The sequence below is a fragment of the Bufo bufo genome, chromosome 8 (assembly GCF_905171765.1).
Source record: "Bufo bufo chromosome 8, aBufBuf1.1, whole genome shotgun sequence".
Taxonomy (NCBI): Eukaryota; Metazoa; Chordata; class Amphibia; order Anura; family Bufonidae; genus Bufo; species Bufo bufo.
The window spans coordinates 18,940,461-18,961,969 of record NC_053396.1 but is presented as its reverse complement, the minus strand read 5'-3'; the positions used below and the strand labels follow the sequence as shown (position 1 = coordinate 18,961,969).

At 48.2% G+C, this 21,509-nt stretch overlaps 1 protein-coding gene across 1 annotated transcript; it reads left to right on the top strand.

Annotated features, from left to right (window-relative positions):
- Positions 1-2,673: 2,673 nt before the first annotated feature.
- Positions 2,674-12,661, top strand: DOLPP1 (dolichyldiphosphatase 1). Its single transcript, XM_040405785.1, has 8 exons — positions 2,674-2,810; positions 5,292-5,392; positions 5,472-5,556; positions 6,972-7,071; positions 7,225-7,323; positions 7,398-7,526; positions 9,542-9,631; positions 11,230-12,661. The coding sequence occupies exons 1-8, from the start codon at positions 2,735-2,737 to the stop codon at positions 11,264-11,266; spliced, it is 717 nt and encodes a 238-aa protein (XP_040261719.1). The 5' UTR covers positions 2,674-2,734; the 3' UTR covers positions 11,267-12,661.
- Positions 12,662-21,509: the final 8,848 nt, after the last annotated feature.

The following is a 21,509-nucleotide window of genomic DNA, read 5'->3' as shown; positions in this document are numbered from 1 at the left end:
ATAGGACCGGTATATTGCGGACATGCTAGCGGCGATCTAACCGTGCATGTCTGCAGCTCTATAACAGAAAACGAGGAGACAGAATCCCTTTAACAACCGGATCTGGAGAACCGGAGGGAACCGGCTGAGTCCCATGCCTGTCCGTCCCCATTGACTTACACTGTGTATCAGGACGGATCTGTCTCGCTCTGCATCCCAAGACGGACAGAAAACCGCTGCAGGCAGCCTCCAGAGCGGAATGGAGACTGATTGGAGGCAAACTGAGGCGTTCTGAGCGGATCCTTTTCCATTCACAATGCATTAGAGCAAAACTGATCCATTTTGGACCGCTTGCAAGAGCACTGAACGGATCTAAAAAACGGAAAGCCAAAACGCGATTGTAAAAGTAGCTTACTTTACAACACTGAGGTAAAGAGCTGCCTCATCCTCCTCTCTACTTGTCAGGGATTATGATCCTGAATACAGATAAGAACTTCAGCTGAATCTTTGGGGAATTAAGTTCATGAAGAGACATGAAGTACAGAGAGGACGGACAGGACAGGCTGTGGTAATGGAGACTGCATACAAGTGCTGCTGCTCATTAGTCACACCTCCCCTCCTCTTATGTCTCCTCATCTTCTCCATTCCCACAGAGATTCACCTGTATTCAGGATCATGATTCCTGACAAGCAGAGCAGAGAGGAGGATGAGGCAGCACTATGGCTCATTGTGGTGAAGTAACTTGTCCTCCTGTGTGATTAGGACAGGTTTTGTGTGTACTGATAGGACGGCGGCCATTTTATTTCTCCTGATGATTGCTCCCTAGACAAAACAAGCCATTCTAAGTAATGAAAGGTATTTGTGAATATTTTTATTATAAAATAATATTTAAAGAGGACCTTTCACCCGAATAAAGTATCTAAACTGACGATATAGACGTGTAGAGCGGCGCCCAGGGATCCCCCTGCACTTACTGTTATCCCCGGGCGCCGCTCATGGTGATGGACCATGTGATGAGCACAGTGACGTCATCAAAGGTCCTATTCCTCAAAGAAGAAGACAGAAGAGAAGCCGGGCTGCACGAACAAGTGGATTAAGGTGAGTTAAATTATTTTTTATTTTATTTTTTAACCCCTCCAGCGCTATTGTACTAAGCATTCTGTATTACGAATGCTATTATTCTCCCTTATAACCATGTTATAAGGGAAAATAATAAAATCTACACAACACCGATCCCCGAACTTCTGTGAAGAAGTCCGGGTACCAAACATGCCAATTTTTCTCACGCGCGTGCAAAACACATTACAACGTATTGCACTCGCGCGGAAAAATCGTGCATTTGTCCGAAACGCACCCGCATCTTATCCGGGCCAAAAACATGACGCCCGTGTGAAAGAGGCCTTAATATCTCTACTTCTGTGTGAGATCTAATGCAAACAACAATTGATCCAACCTGATCTAACAATTGATCTAACCAACGGCATATGTTTTGTTCAAAAATGTTGATATGGGGGGGGGGCTAACACGGCTGAGGTACTGCTGCGCCCTCTGCAGTTTGATTGACAGGGCCATGCAGTGTGAACATCCTAATGTCTGGCCCTGTCAATCAAAGTGCAGAGGGCGCAGCAGTTGCAGAGAGAGCTGAGCCTTTAGGTGTAATGGTAACGCCCCCGTTGCTCCTAGAGGCTCATTTGCAGATAGTAAAACCTCTTTTTTCTCGGCAATGCAGACACATATGAACATGGGACCAACACAGATGTCTTCAGCTGCCAAGTGCACATGTAACAGGTACAAAACTGCTGACAGATGCCGTTTAAAGAGGATTTCCAAAAATAATAAATATCCTGGAAGTCACTCATATGCAAAAATAATGGAGGTCATTTATGAACAGTTTTACGCCTGTTCTTGGCGTAAAACTGCCGCATGACCTCTTTTTCCAATTTTTTTACGCCATGCTCGATACAGAGGAATGTCGAGGGAGCGGCGGGGACCAGAACTCCATCCCTGGCAAAAGGCGTAAAAATATGAGAAAACTTAGAATTTTCCAACAGGCATAAGTACTACCAAAGATGCGCCTCATTTATGACGAGGGGCACGCCCTGTAAAAGAAAAGCAAAATGATAGTCTTAATAAATGACGGTCGATTACTTTTCTTACATATTTTGCTATGACATTCTCTCACACTACGTCACAGGACTGCGTCGGCCATGATGACAAACTCTGTGTGGTAGGACTTGAGTAAAGGTTTAAAGAAAAATATATTATTGATGATGAATTTATTATTTTTCACTGTAAATTGGATTTGGGGGGTAACGCTCCCCTCACATATCCCGCGCACTGCCCCCCCTCTCCCCCTTCCCTCACAGGCGACGCTCAGGTTTCCCCTCCACTTGAGTTTCCTCTCACACTACGTCACAGGACTGCGGCGGCCATGACGACAAACTCTGTGTGGTAGGACTTGAGTAAAGGTTTAAAGAAAAATATATTATTTATGATGAATTTATTATTTTTCACTGTAAATTGGGTTTAGGGGTAAGGCTCCCCTCACATATCCCGCGCACTGCCCCTCCTCCCCCCTTCCCTCACAGGCGACGCTCAGGTTTCCCCTCCACTTGAGTTTCCCGCTCACGGCGCCAACAGCGAGGTCACGTGGTACGCTGAAGCGCCATGGTCATGTGACCGCAACGTCATCAAGGTCCTTCTGGAGGATGGGAACCAGCCACTACCGTTTCCAAACGCCCGGTATCCGGGTAAGATGGCGGCCGTAGAACAGTGCTCGCTCTCAGCTCAATGGCGCCCGGTTTCCCTCACTCACGTTGAATACCCTGCAGGTAAATGAGCGTGCCCACAGCTTCGACGCCTTCGCTTAGCCGGCGGCGGATGGAGACGGGCTGGAAGAAAGATTTAATGGCGATATTGTGATCCTTTTACGGGACTGTCTGGGTTGCGCGCGTGCGTAGTGCGTGCGGCCGAGGCTGATGCCAAGTAGTAGTGGCGGGCCGGCGCGCATGCGCGGCGCACTTTTTCTGCCTGTAGCTGCTGTGTGGGGGTCTTCTCCTGTCATGGAGGAGGGGATGCTGTGTGGGGGTTTTAGGTTTCTCAGTGCACTGTGTGGCGGTACTAGGTGCTTGCTGCATACCTCCTACATGTATGGACCCTATTCCTTGTATAAATAGGGGCATTTCTCACCTTCCCTGACCGCTCCTTAAAATGGGTCGGGCGCAGGTTTATGACCATAAATCTCACCTTGTACATAATATTAGTACTTTTTTAGAGTGTATATATGCCACTATGTGACCGCGCCCCATTTTAACACCTCTCCTTAAAGCCAGCAGGGCACGGGTGACTACTTCTGGCCACCGTAGACACAGGAAGTACCGTAACGTGAGTCACATGACCGTCTAATGGTTCACAAGATCTGGGGGGGGGGGGGGGGGTCACATCGGTAGGACCCCCTACCGATGTGTTATCCCCTGTCTTGGAGATAACTTGTCACTGCTGGAGGAATCCCCCTATAAGCTGGCAGCGCTTACTCCCCACCTTCCATTTAGAGCACATGCATGCTCGGCCGAGCATGCATGTCTGGTGGTGGTGGTGGAGGGGGTTGTCAGGAGGAATAGCTCTCGGCCTGACAGCTGTCTCGGGTGTGTGGCCGTCTGTATCGCAGGAAAGTGAATCCATCATGGTTTTGAATTGCAAATCTGTCTTGTGTGTGTGTGTGTGGGGCACATAGTCAGGCCGCTGCCGCTATAACCTAGGACGAGGCTCGTTCCGCCGCGTTTTCCTTCAGTCATCGCTATCTTGTAGTAGAAGAAGGGAAGAGACTTGTAACTGAGTCACGTCTTATCAGTCAGCTGCCTGGGTCGCTTTCCGTTTGGGCGGCCGCATGTTATAGAGCAACCCCCCCCCCCCCCCCTTAAATGGGTGAAAAAAGTCCTAAATAAAATTTTAAAGGGGACCGATTACTCTCCTGTCTGTTTTAGTAAATACTTGCATCCCCCCCCCCCTGTAATGACAAATGTGGAGCATCCATGTTGTGCCATTCCTCTATTATTCCTCCACATGGGATGACAATGCTGCAGATTTTACCTTTTGTAGCGCAGAGAGGCTGAAATCTGCACATATAGCATGCAGATTTCAGCGTAGGTTTTCCAGCGTCTTTGATATCCGGTGTGTGGGGGGCATGTTCGCACCTGCTGCTAGTAGTAAATGCTTGGGAAAATAGGTATGGCGCCACCTGTGTGAACAGGCTGTGTCTGGTATTGCATCTCAGCCCCTTTCACTATAGTAAAGTGAGACAACCCCCTCTCAAAATGCAGCCCCCGTTTTTCTTAAGGAAGCCGCAGCCAGCCAGGGAGGATGTAGCATTACTTGGCGCTGTCCTGCAGAACAGGTGTAGTGCCGCTTTGTGTACGCAGCTCCTCCCAGACCATTGGGGACACCCCCGCCCCCCCTAAAAGGCAGGGTCCACCCTCCTCCTCAGCAGACGGGATCTGACCGCATTTCTCTCCTCTGGATTCTTCTGCTCTGTGGTTTCCCTGAATATTTCATGTGGTTTTTTAATGGTTCAGCAAAACTGCCGGCCTCAATTATTCACGAGGTTCTTCCTCCTCGCTGCAGCCAAATAAGCCCCCGTTATACGATGCCGGTGATGTAACCGGATCTGTTCTTCTCCAGGCCTGAAGGGGGCGCTCATTCCTAGAGTGTTCACTGCTGGGGCATGTGAACCCTTGTGGGGAGAGTTCCCCCAATTGTACTTGTCTTCCTAAGCCCTTGAGGACTCCCAAGATCTAATTAAAACACAGGGGGACCCCCCCCCTCCATGGATTAGGACATACCTCAAAACGGTAAACTGGGCGTATCCCAGTATCATCCCTCAATGGACTTGGATCAGACCATCAATGCCCCCTCCCATGGACTTGGATCAGACAGACCACCCCATCCCATGGACTTGGATCAGACCTTCCCCATGGACTTGGAACAGACAGACCACCCCATCCCACCTCATGGACTTGGATCAAACTCTAGAGAAACTCTGAGAGATGCCGCCACGTTCTGGACACATGCATGCTCATCCAAGCTTGCATGTGTGTGGATCGAGAGGGATACCCATCAACTGAATGTATGACCGACCTGTCATGTTCATATGACGGAGTAGAGGTTGCCCCATTTGTGTTCTCGCTCCATGTCCATCAGCCGCTTGCCCCTCCCCCCATTACTTGCCCTGTAGGGGCGTCTCTACTGACAGATACTTGCCTTTGCTATGGACGGCCCGGAATCTCTGTTCTTCTAATGTCATCGTCCTCTTCTAGGAGATGTCTATGGGCAGCTGTTGGCCTACCTCAGCCTGGGACCAGTCGTCATCCTCATCAGTTTTGTGACTCTCATTATATTCAAGAGAGAACTTCACACGGTAAGGGTCTCTGAATCCCCCTCCCCTGTAAGGTGGTTTAGACTCCGGGTCTCACTCTCATCATCTTTCTCTCTTCCAGATTTCTTTTCTGGGGGGTCTGGTAATGAATGAAGGCGTAAACTGGGTAATTAAGAACATAGTAAGAGAGCCGCGTCCATGTGAAGGTAAGCGAGGCATGAGGTGAGGGTACTGCTCACATGGGGATCAGACTAGAAATGAGTGACTACTCACCCCATCATCATTTCTGGCCATACAAGTACATTGAGTTGCATGCTAGTGGAGCATGGGGTTGTAGTAGCAGTGTTACCGGGGGCCCGGGCTACCAGGACAGCCACCATGCGGGACAGCTGCTGGCTTAGGGTTAGTAAGATCAATATTAGTAATGTTAAGGTTAATATGGCACAGTAAGGTTAGGATTAGTAGGGTGAGTAGGGTTATTAGAGTTAATGTGTTTATGGTTAGTAAAGTTTGGGTCACATGTATTAGGGATAGTAAGGTTATGGTCAGTAAAGCTCAGGGTTAGTAGCGTCAGTGTCATTAGGATTAGGGATAGCAAGGTTACGATAAGTAAGGTTTGGGTCAGTAGGATTAAGGGTAGTTACATCAGGGTGAATGTAGTTATTAAGCCCAAGGTTAGCACGGTTAGTTAGTCTAGGTTTAGGGTTGGTAAGGTCGGGGTCTGTAGGTTTAGGGTTGGTAAGGTCGGGGTCTGTAGGTTTAGGGTTGGTAAGGTCGGGGTCTGTAGGTGGTTTAGGGTTGGTAAGGTCGGGGTCTGTAGGTTTAGGGTTGGTAAGGTCGGGGTCTGTAGGTTTAGGGTTGGTAAGGTCGGGGTCTGTAGGTTCAGGGTTGGTAAGGTCGGGGTCTGTAGGTTCAGGGTTGGTAAGGTCGGGGTCTGTAGGTTCAGGGTTGGTAAGGTCGGGGTCTGTAGGTTCAGGGTTGGTAAGGTCGGGGTCTGTAGGTTCAGGGTTGGTAAGGTCGGGGTCTGTAGGTTCAGGGTTGGTAAGGTCGGGGTCTGTAGGTTTAGGGTTGGTAAGGTCGGGGTCTGTAGGTTCAGGGTTGGTAAGGTCGGGGTCTGTAGGTTCAGGGTTGGTAAGGTCGGGGTCTGTAGGTTCAGGGTTGGTAAGGTCGGGGTCTGTAGGTTCAGGGTTGGTAAGGTCGGGGTCTGTAGGTTCAGGGTTGGTAAGGTCGGGGTCTGTAGGTTCAGGGTTGGTAAGGTCGGGGTCTGTAGGTTCAGGGTTGGTAAGGTCGGGGTCTGTAGGTTCAGGGTTGGTAAGGTCGGGGTCTGTAGGTTTAGGGTTGGTAAGGTCGGGGTCTGTAGGTTTAGGGTTGGTAAGGTCGGGGTCTGTAGGTTTAGGGTTGGTAAGGTCGGGGTCTGTAGGTTTAGGGTTGGTAAGGTCGGGGTCTGTAGGTTTAGGGTTGGTAAGGTCGGGGTCTGTAGGTTCAGGGTTGGTAAGGTCGGGGTCTGTAGGTTCAGGGTTGGTAAGGTCGGGGTCTGTAGGTTCAGGGTTGGTAAGGTCGGGGTTGTTTGTCTGAACTTGTGTTCTTGTTTCATTTTGCATTTCTTTCCGTCTTCTCGCAGGAATGCACACAACAGTCACCACAGAGTATGGGTTGCCTTCAAGTCATTCACAGTTCATGTGGTTCTTCTCTGTGTATTCATTCCTCTTCCTATACTTAAGGTGAGATCCGCTGGTAGCCTGTCTGGCTGGTTGTACATGTCCTAGTTACCATTCTCAAGTGGTCAAGTTCCCATGGGCCATCTGTATGGTTGTACTTGCCCTTTAAGCAGTTTTATTCCCATCAGACTTTATCTTGTGTTTTTTGCCTTTCAGGATGCACCAGACAAACAACGCTCGGTTCTTGGACTTGCTGTGGCGCCACGTACTGTCACTTTGTCTCTTGACGGCAGCAAGTCTAGTCTCATATAGCCGGTAGGTACTATGCCTCTTGTAGCGTCCTATACTGAGCGGTAGGTCTTGTGTAACGGTCTCTGGTTCTCCTGCAGAGTGTATCTAATGTATCACAGCTGGAGCCAGGTCACGTATGGAGCTGTGGCAGGAAGTATCTTGGCTATAGCTTGGTTTGCCATCACCCAGGAGATTCTTACCCCGTTGTTCCCTAGAATCGCATCCTGGTAAGTTGTGGTCCGTGAAACAAGAATTACACCGCGTTCCAAATTATTATGCTAATGATATGTTTCTCCGATTTTCCTAAATGGTCGATGCAAATGAATCGGTCATCAACAGAGTAAGAATCACATTTTATTGAACAAACCTCCCAATGATAAGTTTTTTTTGCAATTTATTATGCACAACAGAGTTTGAAGATATTTTATAGGTTGTAAAGAACTAAAAATGGTCATTTGTTGCGTTTGCAGCATTAAGAGGTCACATTTACTGAAATCAAAAGCGATTTTAGAATTCGGATAACCCCTTTAAATCCAATTTGCAGAGTAATTTGGAACGCGGCGTAAAGAAGCCCTCCTGAAAAAATATACAGTATATCGTGTCTAGTGCTGGGCTTGTGTAGGGTTGAGCATGAGTAGGGCGGACAGACGTCTGGTTTTCTGACTCCCTGTCCGGTGCAGGGCCTGGATTTGCGCAGGGATGTCCACCGTTTCATTAGCTAATGCTCAGACAGCAGCATCATGCTGTCTGTGTGAGCTGCAGGCACAAACTGACACCAAACCCGTCCTTTTTTTTTTTTTATCTTTGTCGGCAGCGGGGTCTTGGCCTAGCAGAGTCAGGGGCATGATCAGAGTGGCCACCCTAAGCATGACATGGGGACTTAATCCCTGTCACGTTTATCCCCCTGGCCCTGTACCATGCATAACACAGTACATATACTTAAAGGGGTTGTTCACCCCTGAGGACCTTTTCTACAGACCCCCTTCCCCCCAGCTTAGTCGGACCCGTGGCAGTAGTCATACTTATCTGATACCAGCCACTGGCTTCCGGCTCCATTGGTGCCCCATCGGCTCTGCAGGTCTCGAGTCAACATCAGGTTTGATGCCGGGTCACAGAACTGCTGAAGTGGTCATGTGTCGCCCATACTTCGGTGAGGCGATGAATGGGTGACACGTCATCCCTGCGGCCAGTCATTGGCTGAAGGGGTCACGTGACCTGGCATCAAAGCAGATGTTGATAAAGGGAGACCGGGACCTGCAGTGCAAGCAGAGCAGCGATGAAGCTGGAACCCAGTGGCAGGGGATCAGGTAAGTATGATTACTACCGAATGTCCGGGCCACGCTGTGGGGTCTAAAGAAAAGGTTTCCAGGGGGGAACAACCCCTTTAATCCATTTTATTGTAGTACTAGGAGAATCTTTAGGCAAGAAGAAGACTTTCATTACTTCCGTCATTGTACATAATTGCATACCAGTCTGCTAGCAGATGGATGGGGGTGACACTTGATTGCATAGGAGCTGCATACAAAAAACGACTGTTTTTAAAGGGTTCCTAAACCTTTGTTTATAAAAATTATACAAAGGTGCAGAAACGCTGCTGTGCTCTCTACCTTTTCTTCAGCTTTCATTGCTTCTGCCCGACTCTGTGTGGAGTACAGGTCCATAGAAAGTATATGGGATTCATACCCACCAAATCTCGGACAGTTGAGTAGAGCCGAAGGTTGAGTGGCATTTCTGCCTCCTGTCCTTTTGTGTTTACAGCTCCTATGCAATTATTATTTTTTTGCCACATTGTCCCTCAGCAGCACAGATTTAGTGCGCTGCTTCGGGCCTCTTTGAAAGAAGAGATTTCGGTGAGTGAACCTGAACTATTTTAGATGCAATAAAAATACATTGTTGCAAAAGTTGACATACCCTTTAATGGCCACTTTTTTTTTTTTTTCTCTGAATATTTGCAATTTCCTTTTTGATCAGTTCATTTGCTGATCTCTTTCATTAATGGGGTTACCTGCCACGACTGAGACAAACCGCTGCATAGGAAGGGTTTGTTAATCCTGATCTACTGGATTATCAGATTATTCTGGATTATAGTCGTCAGGTATAAAACTTGTATCAGTGGAGATCTCGGGGAAGACAGGCGTCTCAGAAATAAATGTGTATTAATTAGAGGACTGAATCCAGGGGCCTCGGTCCTCCTCTTTTCTCGGATGTCTCTCTTCACACTTTCTTCTGTTGTTCCCCGCAGGCCAGTCTCAGAATTTTTTCTCATTCGTGACACCAGTCTAATTCCCAACATCTTGTGGTTTGAATACACAGTCACTCGGTCAGAAGCCAGGTAAATATGCCAAGTATCCCAACAGTGATCTCCACTACAGTTCCCAGCATGCAGGGCAGCCGCAGTCTGGTCCCCCAGGCCATGCTAAGCTACCACTCCCAGCATGCCCAGACAGCCAACAGCTATTTGCCGAGCATGGTGGGAGTTGTAGTTTTACAACAGCCGGAGGGCCACATTTTGGGCATCCGTGGTTTAGATAGATGTATGTAAATGCCTCTCGAGGTTCTTAGGAGGTAGATTAGTCCTCGTGGTAGGAATGTTGCCTGTTGGTAATCCTACTGAAGAACCTGTCTGAAAGATACATCTGCAGCGTGTCTACTGGAATTCTGTAGCAGCAAAATTTGCCCCAAATGTTGCGTCAATCTTGTGGATCTGCCACAGATTTGACCATCTGCATTGCAAAGGGTGAAATGCAAGGTGGAAATTCACAATGTAAGGGCTCATTCACACAAACGTTTTTTGCGAGTGTACGCCGTATGCATTCAGTTTCCGTTTTTCCGTGCAAAGATAGAACATATCCTATTATTGCCCGCAAATCACGTTCCGTGGCTCCATTCAAGTCAATGGGTCCGCACAAAAAACGGAATGTACTCCGTATGTCTTCCGTTTCCGTTCCGTTTTTGCGGAACCATCTATTGAAAATGTTATGTCCAGACCAATTTTTTTCTTTCTATGTAATTACTGTATACTGAATATGCCACACGGAAAAACGGAATTGAACCGGAAACACTACTGGAACAAAAAATGGGAAAATGGACCTGCTAAAAACTGCCTGCAAAACACTGAAAAAAGCCAAACGGTCGTGTGAACAAGCCCTAAATCGACATGCTGCCGATTTGCTGGTTCTTTAAAACTGATGGCCTAGCCTTCAGTGGGGATATGTCATTACAACTTAACCACCTAACTGCTCAGCTAGGGCTGTGGGAAAAGTACTTAACTGTTCTCCTGAGCTGAGCTTGGGCAGAAGTGGAGGGGGGGGGGGGGGGGGGCTGCTTTAGCCACTGCTATCTCCTGAATGGTAGCAGCTAGAAGCATGGGCCGGGTCTTGTTTGAAAGCTTTCCTACAAGACCAAAATGACATCATTAGTCCAAGCAAATGAGGAGATATCGCTGTTAGAAATTGAGTTGGGATTAATTGTGGGTAAAACCTGCTTTTAATTTCACTTTCAGCTGTATTCACTGTATCCCGATTTCTAACAGTGATGTCTTCCCATGTACTGAAGATATTGCTGTCATTCTGGTATTGTTTGAAAGCTTGGAATGGCAGTATATCTCTAGCTGCTACCAAACCAGAGATATGAGCAACTAAAGCATCCACCCCTCCCCCTGCCTCCCTGTCAGTCTGGAGGAGGAGAGGGAGCAGTTGCAGAGCTGACAGGCTGCGGGAGGAAAGGAGAAATGGTAAAAAAAAAATATATATATATATAGAAACGTGGCATTATCATCATTGTATTGTCCCACATTATAAACAATGTAAATCAATTCTACAAAATAATGATGTAAAAATTATTTTTTTTCTTTCCCCCTAAAAATAAAATAAATTATTTCATTTATCCATTAATCTTTTTAATTTTATTTTATTTTTTGGCCTTGTACAGAAGCAGACAACGCAAACTCGGTACAAAGCTGCAGTGAATCTCAGACCAAGAAACTGACAGGGTTGGGGTATGACGGCGGTAGGATCCATACTATTCTGGCAGTCCAAAGGAACTGAAGCCAGTGCAGCCCACGGCGCACTGAAGAACATTTAAAACTGACGGACCAAAAACTGGGAGCGAGAACGAGAGAGGCCTTCTACTTGGTTTACAATGCCTGTCTTGCCAGCGGCCGCCCTCTGCATGTCAGGACCGGGGTCGACCAATGCACGCTTGTCCGCCAGTCCCTCTCCGAGACGGATTGATGGGAATTTGCAAGAGTTAAGGTTGTTCCTCCCCCAACACTTCTATCAAAGAAAATCCATTCTTCTAGCAAAAACAGGCCCCTTTTTTATGGCATGAACGTCCGCCTTTTATTTATTTATAGATATTTTTTAACAAATCCACAGAAGCTAATAAGTGTAGGGTGGAATATGCTGTAAATGGCGGCGATTTATTATTTTATTTTTTGGGGGGGGGGGAGGTGATGGAGGGGCTCTAGGACTTGCTGTCCTTCATCTACAAGCGAGGCACTTAACCCCTTGCGCTTTAACAGGCTAAGCTTGGTTGCCGATTTAATAATACCGCCCCCTCCCTTCCCCCATGGGCTTCAGCTATGCTCCCCGAGGTGCCTATTGATGACTGATGGTTGGAGGGCTTAAAGCAATTCCTGTTGCACTTTTTGAACAAGGTTTTTTTCGATTTAAGGACTACAAATAACCCTTTTAACACTAGTGATTTTTTTTTTTTTTTTGTTTGTGTGAAAATTGTGAAAGTGGGTGGAAAACGGGATTATGTCCTTGCTAATTTGATACTCGTCTTACCCCCATGGAGAGGATGATTTTATTTTTTTTGCAGTAACCGAGGAGCCGGTTTACTCTGTAGCCTCCCATGTGGTCCCTCTTTGACCTTTCATTCAATACAGCTTTACCCTTGGAGCCACCAATTATGGAATTGCCTTTTGAGCGATTTTTCTAACGTGTAGCAATTGCACTGGCAGCAATAGGGAAAATTTTAGTTTTTGTGTTCTGTGGGCCTTATCCAGGCTATTCTCCCTATACAGCGTTGGGGGCTCTCTGCGTGTTAAAACTACAACTCTGTCAGGGGTATGCTGGGAGCTGTAGTTTCACAACGTTGGAGATAACTGATGTGAAGAATACAGACTGCCGCTAGCGACACCTGTATTATGCTCTTGCTTTGAAGGAAAGAGATCTGGGTAATTTATTAGGAGTAAAGATCGTTTTACGTTTGGAGAAACCTGATGGTGGTTGTCCAGAATTAAAGGGCATCTGTCAGCAGTTTTGTACCTATGACACCGGCTGACCTGTTACATGTGCACTTGGCAGCTGAAGGCATCTGTGTTGGTCCCATGTTCCTATGTGCCCGCATTGCTGAGAAAAATTATGTTTTACTATATGCAAATGAGCCTCTAGGAGCAACGGGGGCGTTACCATTGCACCTAGAGGCTTTGCTCCCTCTGCACTTTGACTAGAAGTCAGGGCCAGGCGTGATCACATTTGCATTGTCTGGCCCTGTCAATCAATGTGGGGTGGGGGGCGGAAAGGGATTTTTGAGGACTAGAAAAAATGGCACTACCCCTGTCCACAGGTTGTGTGTGGTATTACATCTCAGCCCCATTCATTTCCATGAAGCCGAGCTGCACTACCGGGTACCACCCATGGATAGGTGATGGTCTGGTTTTGAAATGACGTCACCATGTTTTCCTCTAATTCTGCACAACCCCTTTAAGAAACACGATAAGCCACCCCCCCCCCCCTTCCCCCAGAAAGAAAAAAATATATATATATAACTGACATCTAGCAGCATGCAATTTTACCTTATGGAATAAATATCTGGTCGGTGGAGTTCAGGGTTCATGTCCCGGCAGCAGCTGTTTTGAAGGGGCTGCTGCTTCACAGTATACCAAACACAGCGCCGTACCTTGTGTGGTGGTTGAGCTCGGTATTGCAGCTTAAAGGGGTTTTCCAGTTCAATTTTTTTTTTTTTTTTTCAAGCAAGTGCCTGGTGAAACAAGATTCGTACTTGCCTGCCTCTGGTCCTTCACGCTGCCTCCGGTGTCTCCACCTTCCAAGTATGAATGGTCTGTTTCGGCAGGCAGGCTGCGGGCACTTGCTTGAAAATAATTAGAAACAGAAACCCTTTTATTCCCATGCACTTGGATGGGACTGAGAAGTTTAGGCAGCAAAGCTTTGTGTCGAGAAGCATCAGACACCAGTGGGGACACAGCAAGGGATAAAGGGAGAGCACGGCTTTATTTTGCTGTGCGGACCCCGTTTTATGTTCTATGCAATCTGGTGGGCCGCAGCTGTCGCTCCAATTGGCAGCACCACAAAAAGTCGCAGTGGCGTCCAAACCTTTGTCTTATTGCGCTCAAGTCTAAATTTTGCAGTTGCTTAGTGCGGGGGAAGGGCTGCTAGTAGTTGGACACCCTGCAGTTTATCTGGAGGAGCAGCCTGACAACTGCCCCGTACAGACTTGCTTGGATACTTAGGCTAATTTCAGACGAGCGTGATTTCCCGTTCTGGATCCCGCTCATTGATTTTATAATGCTGTGTGTCTCTGCTTGACCTGAGAGAATCTGTTATCTCACATGCATTCCTGGCATTAGCACTGTATACCCACAATGGGAATGTCACTAGTGATGACCCATCTACTGGGCTGGGACGATCATCACCTAGACCCTGTGATCACCATACAGGACGTCACTAGAGCAGGAAGAAAATTTCAGGTCACAGGCAAATTAGAAAACGAAGCCACTTTTTGAAATTGCAACTTTATTGTTTAGGACTAGTTGGGATTATTGGAGCAAAAAGAAAAAGCCCCAAAAAACTCGGATCCCCCTTTAGTGTATGTTCAGGCGGAGGATTTAAAATGCACCACGTATCATGTTGCATGTCCCCCCCCCCCCCCCCCCATGCAGAACTACTTTAGGTTAAGGGCTCTTTCACACTTGCGTTATTGTCTTCCGGCATAGAGTTCCGTCGTCGGGGCTCTATGCCGGAAGAATACTGATCAGGATTATCCTAATGCATTCTGAATGGAGAGTAATCCGTTCAGGATGCATCAGGATGTCTTCAGTTCCGGTACGGAACGTTTTTTGGCCGGAGAAAATACCGCAGCATGCTGCGCTTTTTGCTCCGGCCAAAAATCCTGAAGACTTGCCGCAAGGCCGGATCCGGGATCAATGCCCATTGAAAGGCATTGATCCGGATCCGGCCTTAAGCTAAACGTCGTTTCGGCGCATTGCCGGACCCGACGTTTAGCTTTTTCTGAATAGTTACCATGGCTACCGGGACGCTAAAGTCCTGACAGCCATGGTAAGTGTAGCGGGGAGCAGGGGAGCAGCATACTTACCGTCCGTGCGGCTCCCCGGGCGCTCCAGAGTGACGTCAGGGCGCCCCAAGCGCATGGATCATGTGATCCATGTGATCACGTCATCCATGCGCATGGGGCGCTCTGACGTCATTCTGGAGCGCCCGGGGAGCCGCACGGACTGTAAGTATACCGCTCCCCCGCTCCCCGCTCCTACTATGGCAACCAGGACTTTAATAGCGTCCTGGGTGCCATAGTAACACTGAACGCATTTGGAAGACGGTTCCGTCTTCAAATGCTTTCAGTACACTTGCGTTGTTACGGATCCGGCAGGCACCTCCGGCAACGGAAGTGCATGCCGGATCCCAACAACGCAAGTGTGAAAGAGGCCTTAGTGCTGAACTGTGAACAGGCCCCGCCACAGCTTTGCAAGGGGTCTGTGCGGTAACAGCGCCAAGAATGGACCTATACGCCATCTTGAAAACCAAGCGGTAAAAAATCACCGGCGGCATGAACTATGGTGCGCCCTCCAATGGCAGATTCGGCATCGAATCCTGGCGCCAAAATCTTCCGTCTTAACACGCCCTTAAAGGGGTTGTCTGCTTTTTACTATTGACAACTTATCCTCAGGATAGATCAGCGCGGGGGTCTGACTCCCAGCACTGCTGCCGATCAGCTCATAAGAGTCCTGCCTTCTCTGTAATTAGAAGTATGGCGTCTCCATTCACTTCTATGGGATGGCTCCGTCTGTTCAAGTGAATACTACAGAGCCGTCCCATAGAAGTGAATGCGGACACCATGCTTGTAATGACACTGGGTGACCACTGCAATTGCTGTGGAGAGCAGACAAGGCAGCGCTCTGCAGACCCCTGACTATCTGATATTGATTACCTTTCCTGAGGATAGGTTGCCAGTAGTAAAAAGCGGACAACCCCATTAAGATGCAGGACCTTCTTGCAACGATCTGCCATATGTAATGTCCATAGAAGTAGCAATACCCACCTGCAAATTCAGCGTAAAAAAATAAATAAATTCCAACCCAAAGACACCCCAGCAGTTTTGTTTTTAGCATGCAAATCTGTTTTTTAGTGAGAAGGTGATGTCTTCGGAGCACAGTGTTACTCGGTGTATACATGTCAGGTACAGTAGACTTTAGTGTCCATGTGGAAAGGGCTTATGTCAGGCGAGCCGGGTGCCTGCCATTTCTGTCACGTGTGTGGAAATCCATGTGCTGTGTGGGCCCGGACCAGGCGACTGAACGGAGGAGGAGGTCACTCTTGTAGGTTATAGGAGGACTGCATGGGAGGCTCAAGGTTCACAATGTGCACAGTCGGGGCTTGGCTCGTAGTTTAAACCTTTCTGAAAACTCCATGACCCTTTTAAACGTCAGACCGATCAAAAGTTTTGATCGGGGGGGCCTGAGTGCAGAGACCCCCCCCCCCCCCCCCCCCCCCCCCCCACCGATCGCTAGACCGCTGTCCTCACTGCAGGGGGCGAAATTGAGACAGGCCCATAGACTTCCTATTGAGCCCGTCTCTTGCAGCGAGGAGAGAGAGCGCGTGCCAATATGTGAGGGTCTCGGCAATCGGACCCCCACCAATCAAAACTTTTGTTAGGTCTCGAACATATTATTAGAAGCTTTGTGAAAACTCAGTGACCCCTTTAAAGGGGGTTGTTCACAACTTAAGTAGAAAAATGCCCCCCCCCCCCCCCAAACATTGCCAATCTATGGCATTGCAGTTCACCCCCATTCATTTAAAGGGATGGTGCAGGATTAGAAAAACATGGCTGTGTTCTGCCACAAACAGTGCTAGGTGTCTAGTATTGCAGCTCAGCTGCATGGAAATAATGTGGTTGAGCTGCAACACCACATACAACCTGTAGATTAGTGTGGCGCTGCTTTTGGAAGAAAGTAGTCACGTTTTCCTACTTCTGTACACGTGTCACACACTTATCTCGGCCATTGTACCACTCTGTCTGCCTTTTGGCGTGGAGAGATGCAACAGCACAACAAGTGGCAGAGTGATCCTGTAATTGGGGCTGAGCTGCAATACCAGGCACAGCCTGTGGACCAGAGTGGTGTGTTTTTTTCCCTTCCCCCACTAATCCTGGAGAACCTCTTTAATGTGAGATGGGGACATCGGTCTATTACTTCAGCAGAACGGAGCCCCCATTTCATGGTGACTGACCAGTGGCCTCTGGCATCAGTTTGTCACTCTTGTTCGTTTCTGTTCATATGTGAGTCCAATGATATTTTTATTTTAAAATAAAAATTATGCAGAATTCTATGGCGTGTTCTGGTCTTTAATAAGGAAGCGCACTTTATTTCACCTCTGCTTTTCCTATAGATCTCCGAAGGACTCAGTATCCGCAGCAATTACAGACTGCAGTTTATGTAACTGTAAGGGTATGTTCAGACATGGCGGAAGATTTCTGTGGCCATTCTACCGCAAAATGCATGAAATAAGTGACATGCTGCAAATTAAAAAATGCAACATGTGGATGAGATTTTGGAAAATCATATTGACTTACCTTGTACTGTTAGGCTACTTTCACACTAGCGTTCGGAGCGGGTCCGTCTGATGTCTGCACAGACGGATCCGCTCCTATAATGCAGACGTTTGCATCCGTTCAGAACGGATCCGTCTGCATTATAACTTAGAAAAATTTCTAAGTGTGAAAGTAGCCTGAGCGGATCCGTCCAGACTTTACATTGAAAGTCAATGGGGAACGGATCCGCTTGAAGATTGAGCCATATGGTGTCATCTTCAAGCGGATCCGTCCCCATTGACTTCCATTATAAGTCTGGACGGATCCGCTTGCCTCCGCACGGCCAGGCGGACACCCTGTCCGCTCACTGAGCGGAGCTGGAGGCTGAGCGCTGGCAGGCGGGTGCTTTCTCAGTGGATCCGCCTCCACTGAGAATGCATTAGGGCCAGACGGCTGCGTTCAGGACCGCTCGTGAGCCCCTTCAAACGGAGCTCACGAGCAGACACCTGAACGCAGGTGTGAAAGTAGCCTTACCCGCTGCAGAAATGACCATGTAAAATCCACGGCACGTCTGCCACGTATACACTTGGCCTCATGCGGGAGGGGGGCTGCGCTGACGGCTCGAGACGTAAAGCGGAGAGCACTCAACAAGTCTATGGGATCCATTTATACAGGGTGGTAATGCTGCAGCACAAGGTGGCGGGTTTACGTAGAAAATCTGCACAGATTTTCATAAGTTTTCTTTCTCGCTGGTATCATTGGGGGACACAGGACCGTGGGTATAGCTTTCTGCTGCCACTAGGAGGCGACACTAGGCTGAAAAAGACTGGCTCCTCCCCTGCAGGCTATACCCCCTCCAGCCTGGAGAGAGCATGTCCGTTTTTAGCTTAGTGTCGTAGGAGGCAGACCCACTCTGCAGGGTGGCTGTTATTTTTTATTTTCCTTTTAGGTTGGGGGTCCAGGGCTACTAAGAGCTGCACCTTTATCCGAGGTATTGGTTCTTTGGCCTGCAGTTGGGCATGCCTGTCTCAGAAATTTTATTCTCAGTACTTTCTCAAGCAGCTTCTCTCGCTAGAAGTCTCACCACAAGCCCGAAGGCTCTAGGGGCATTAGTCTACCAATTTACCTCTTTCTAAGGGGTGTTCTTTTAACCAGAGGATGATCTGCGGACCTGGATTTTGGTTCTGCTTCCACCGTTGTGGCCAGTAGCCTGCTTCGTCCCAGCGACCTATGGGACTACTTCTCTATTTCTAGGATCTTCCACCCGGCGGCTTTCCGAGTTGATAGCGCCTTCTTGTACGTACATTTTTCCAAGTCATCAACATCCAGGGTTAGGGTTAGGGCCAGGTACCTGGTTTCGTCCAGATGACCAATGGGTCATTTGGTGGCGTTTCAGTGAGTAACATGACCCCTCTCTGTGAGTCTTCTTCCCCTCTTTTTATTTCTGGAAAGGTGGCATTCCTGGGGGTGGGTTTTTCCACCCAACGAATTTGGGTGCCTTTCTTGTAAGTACGTTTTTCTTATCAGGTACTCGCATAAGGCAGTGCTCCGCCCATTACCTCGACGTATGTGTCACCTGGAGAGGCTTCTTCTGGAGCCTCCTGACGAAGCCTCTCCAGGTGAAACGTACATCGAGGTGCAGCTTTTGGTCACACGCTCTGGGTCCAGCATATCATGGGTAATATATGTTTTGTTGTTTTGCTCAGTTAGTTGTTATATTCCAATTACCATCTGCACTTGGCACACTTGCCTCTGTCTGTATCATACAGCTCAATGGCTATGTGCATACCTCATGCGGCCATCCCAGGTCTATGGGTGGGCTAGTTTTCCTTGTGCTATTTGTATCTTTTCATTTTATTAACTTTTTCTGTGCATACAGCGTACATACCAGTACATTACTTTGAGTGAACCTACAGTTCTCACAATTTTCATGCTGATGTATACCTAGGGCTGTGACCTCTTTTCCCTGCCAGCTGGGTGTTTGGGAGAGAGGTTGTATCTGACCTCCTTACAGGAGGCCCCCCTCCTGTACACCTGTGCCTTATGTCTTGTATATTGTTAGTTATTTGGTTGTCTTAATAAATTTACATATATTTTATATGTGAGTCTCCCATCTTTCTTTGGGGTTATTGGTTTTGTTCTTGTGTTGGCTCAGTAATATTATACTAGACCCCAGTGTTATTCACACATTATATGAGAGTTTTTTCTTATAGGTGGGACACAGGTTTTACCATGGGTATAGCTGTTGCCACTAGGAGGCGACACTTAGCACAAAAAGTGTGAGCGCCTCGCTTCAGCTACAGTGAGGAACAGAAGTATTTGAACACCCTGCGATTTTGCAAGTTCTCCCGCTTAAAAATCATGGAGGGGTCTGAAATTCACATTGTAGGTGCGTTCCCACTCTAAGAGACAGAATAAAATAAAAAAAATCCAGAACTCACATTGTATGATTTTTACAGAATGTATTTGTCTTGCTCTGCTGAACATAAGTATTTGAACACCTGAGAAAATCAGTGTTAATATTTGGTGCAGACGCCTTTGTTTGCAATTACAGAGGTCAAACGTTTCCTGCAGTTCTGGACCAGGTTTGCACACACTGCAGCAGGGATTTTGGCCCACTCCGCCACACAGATCTCCTCTAGATCTGCCAGGTTTCAGGGCTGTCAGAGTATCACTGAGTTTCAGCTCCCTCCAAAGATGTTCTATTGGATTTAGGTCTGGAGACCGGCTAGGCCACTCCAGGACCTTGATATGCTTCTTATGGAGCCACTCCTTGGTGATCCTGGTTGTGTGCTTCGGGTCGTTGTCATGTTGGAAGACCAGGCCACGACCCATCTTCAATGCTCTGACTGAGGGAAGGAGGTTGTTGCTCAAAATCTCACAATAAACGGCCCCATTCATCCTCTCCTTGATACAGTGCCGTCGTCCTGTCCTCTTCGCAGAAAAGCACCCCCAAAGCATGATGTTACACCCCCCCCCCCCCCCCCATGCTTCACAGTAGGGATGGTGTTCTTGGGATGCAACTCATCCTTTTTCCTCCAAACACGACAAGTGAAGTTTAGACCAAAAAGTTCTACTTTGGTCTCATCTGACCACATGACTTTCTCCCATACCTCCTCTGGATCATCCAGATGGTCATTGGCAAACTTCAGACGGGCCTGGACATGTGATGACTTGAGCTGGGGAACCTTCCGTGCAATGCCTGATCTGCAACCATGACTGTGTAGTGTTCTACCGACCGTGACCTCTGAAACTGTGGTCCCAGCTCTCTTCATGTCATTGACCAGCTCCCCCCTTGTAGTTCTGGGCTGATTACTCACCTTTCTTTTCATCAGTGATGCCCCACGAGGTGAGATCTTGCATGGAGCCCCAGTCCGAGGGAACTGACAGTCATCTTTAGCCTCTTCCATTTTCTAACAATTGCTCCAACAGTTGATCCATTTTCACTAAGCTGCTTGGCAATAGCCCCGTAGCCCTTTCCAGCCTTGTGGAGGTCCACAATTTTGTCTCTGGTGTCTTTTGACAGCTCTTTGGTCTTGCCCATGGTAGTAGTTGGCGTCTGACTGACTGACTGGGGTGGACAGGTGCTACTAAGTTAGATTGATGAGTGGAGTAGAGGTGGACTTTTTAAAGGCACAGAAACAGGTCTTTGAGAGCCAGAATGTTCAAATACTTATGTTCAGCAGTGCAAGACAAAAAAAATTCGTTAAAAAAAAAAATCAGTTAATCACTCCGAGTGGGAATGCACCTACAATGTGAATTTCAGACCACTCCATGATTTCTAAGTGGGAGACCTTGCAAATTTCAAATACTTCTGTTCCTCACTGTATACCCTTCCTACAAGGCCTCTTTGCAGGGACGGCCCTCGTGTCGCTCAAAATTTCCAACGGTCCGTCAGATCCCCTCTGCTCAGCTCCACCGTCAAGTGCTCTGGCCCCTCACCCAATTGCCCCTACTGCCCAGCCTAAGGTAGAGCTGGAGTGGGCGCCCGGAGCCCAGAAGCCATGGCAGAAACAGCTCTGACACTCAGCTGGGCGGAGAACCATGTTCTGGCGCTGTCGGCAGTCCACATCCCTGGCGTCGACAACTGGATCGCCGATTTCCTCAGCCGGGAGAGTCTCGATCCCAGCGAATGGGCTCTTCACCCACATGTTTTTCTAGCCATCTGCGAGTGATGGGGTCGGCCGGACGTGGCTCTCATGGCCTCCCACTTCAACCACAAGGTCTTGGACTTCGTCATGTGGTCCAGGGATCCCATGGCCCTATCGTGCGACGCTCTAGTGATTCCATGGAGTCAGTTCACGTTTCCTTACGTGTTCCCTCCTCTTCCGCTCATGCCGCATCTCCTCCGGAAGATCAGGTCTGACAGTCATTCTCTTGGCCACGCAGAGTGTGGCATGCATCTCTAGTCCCTCTCCTCG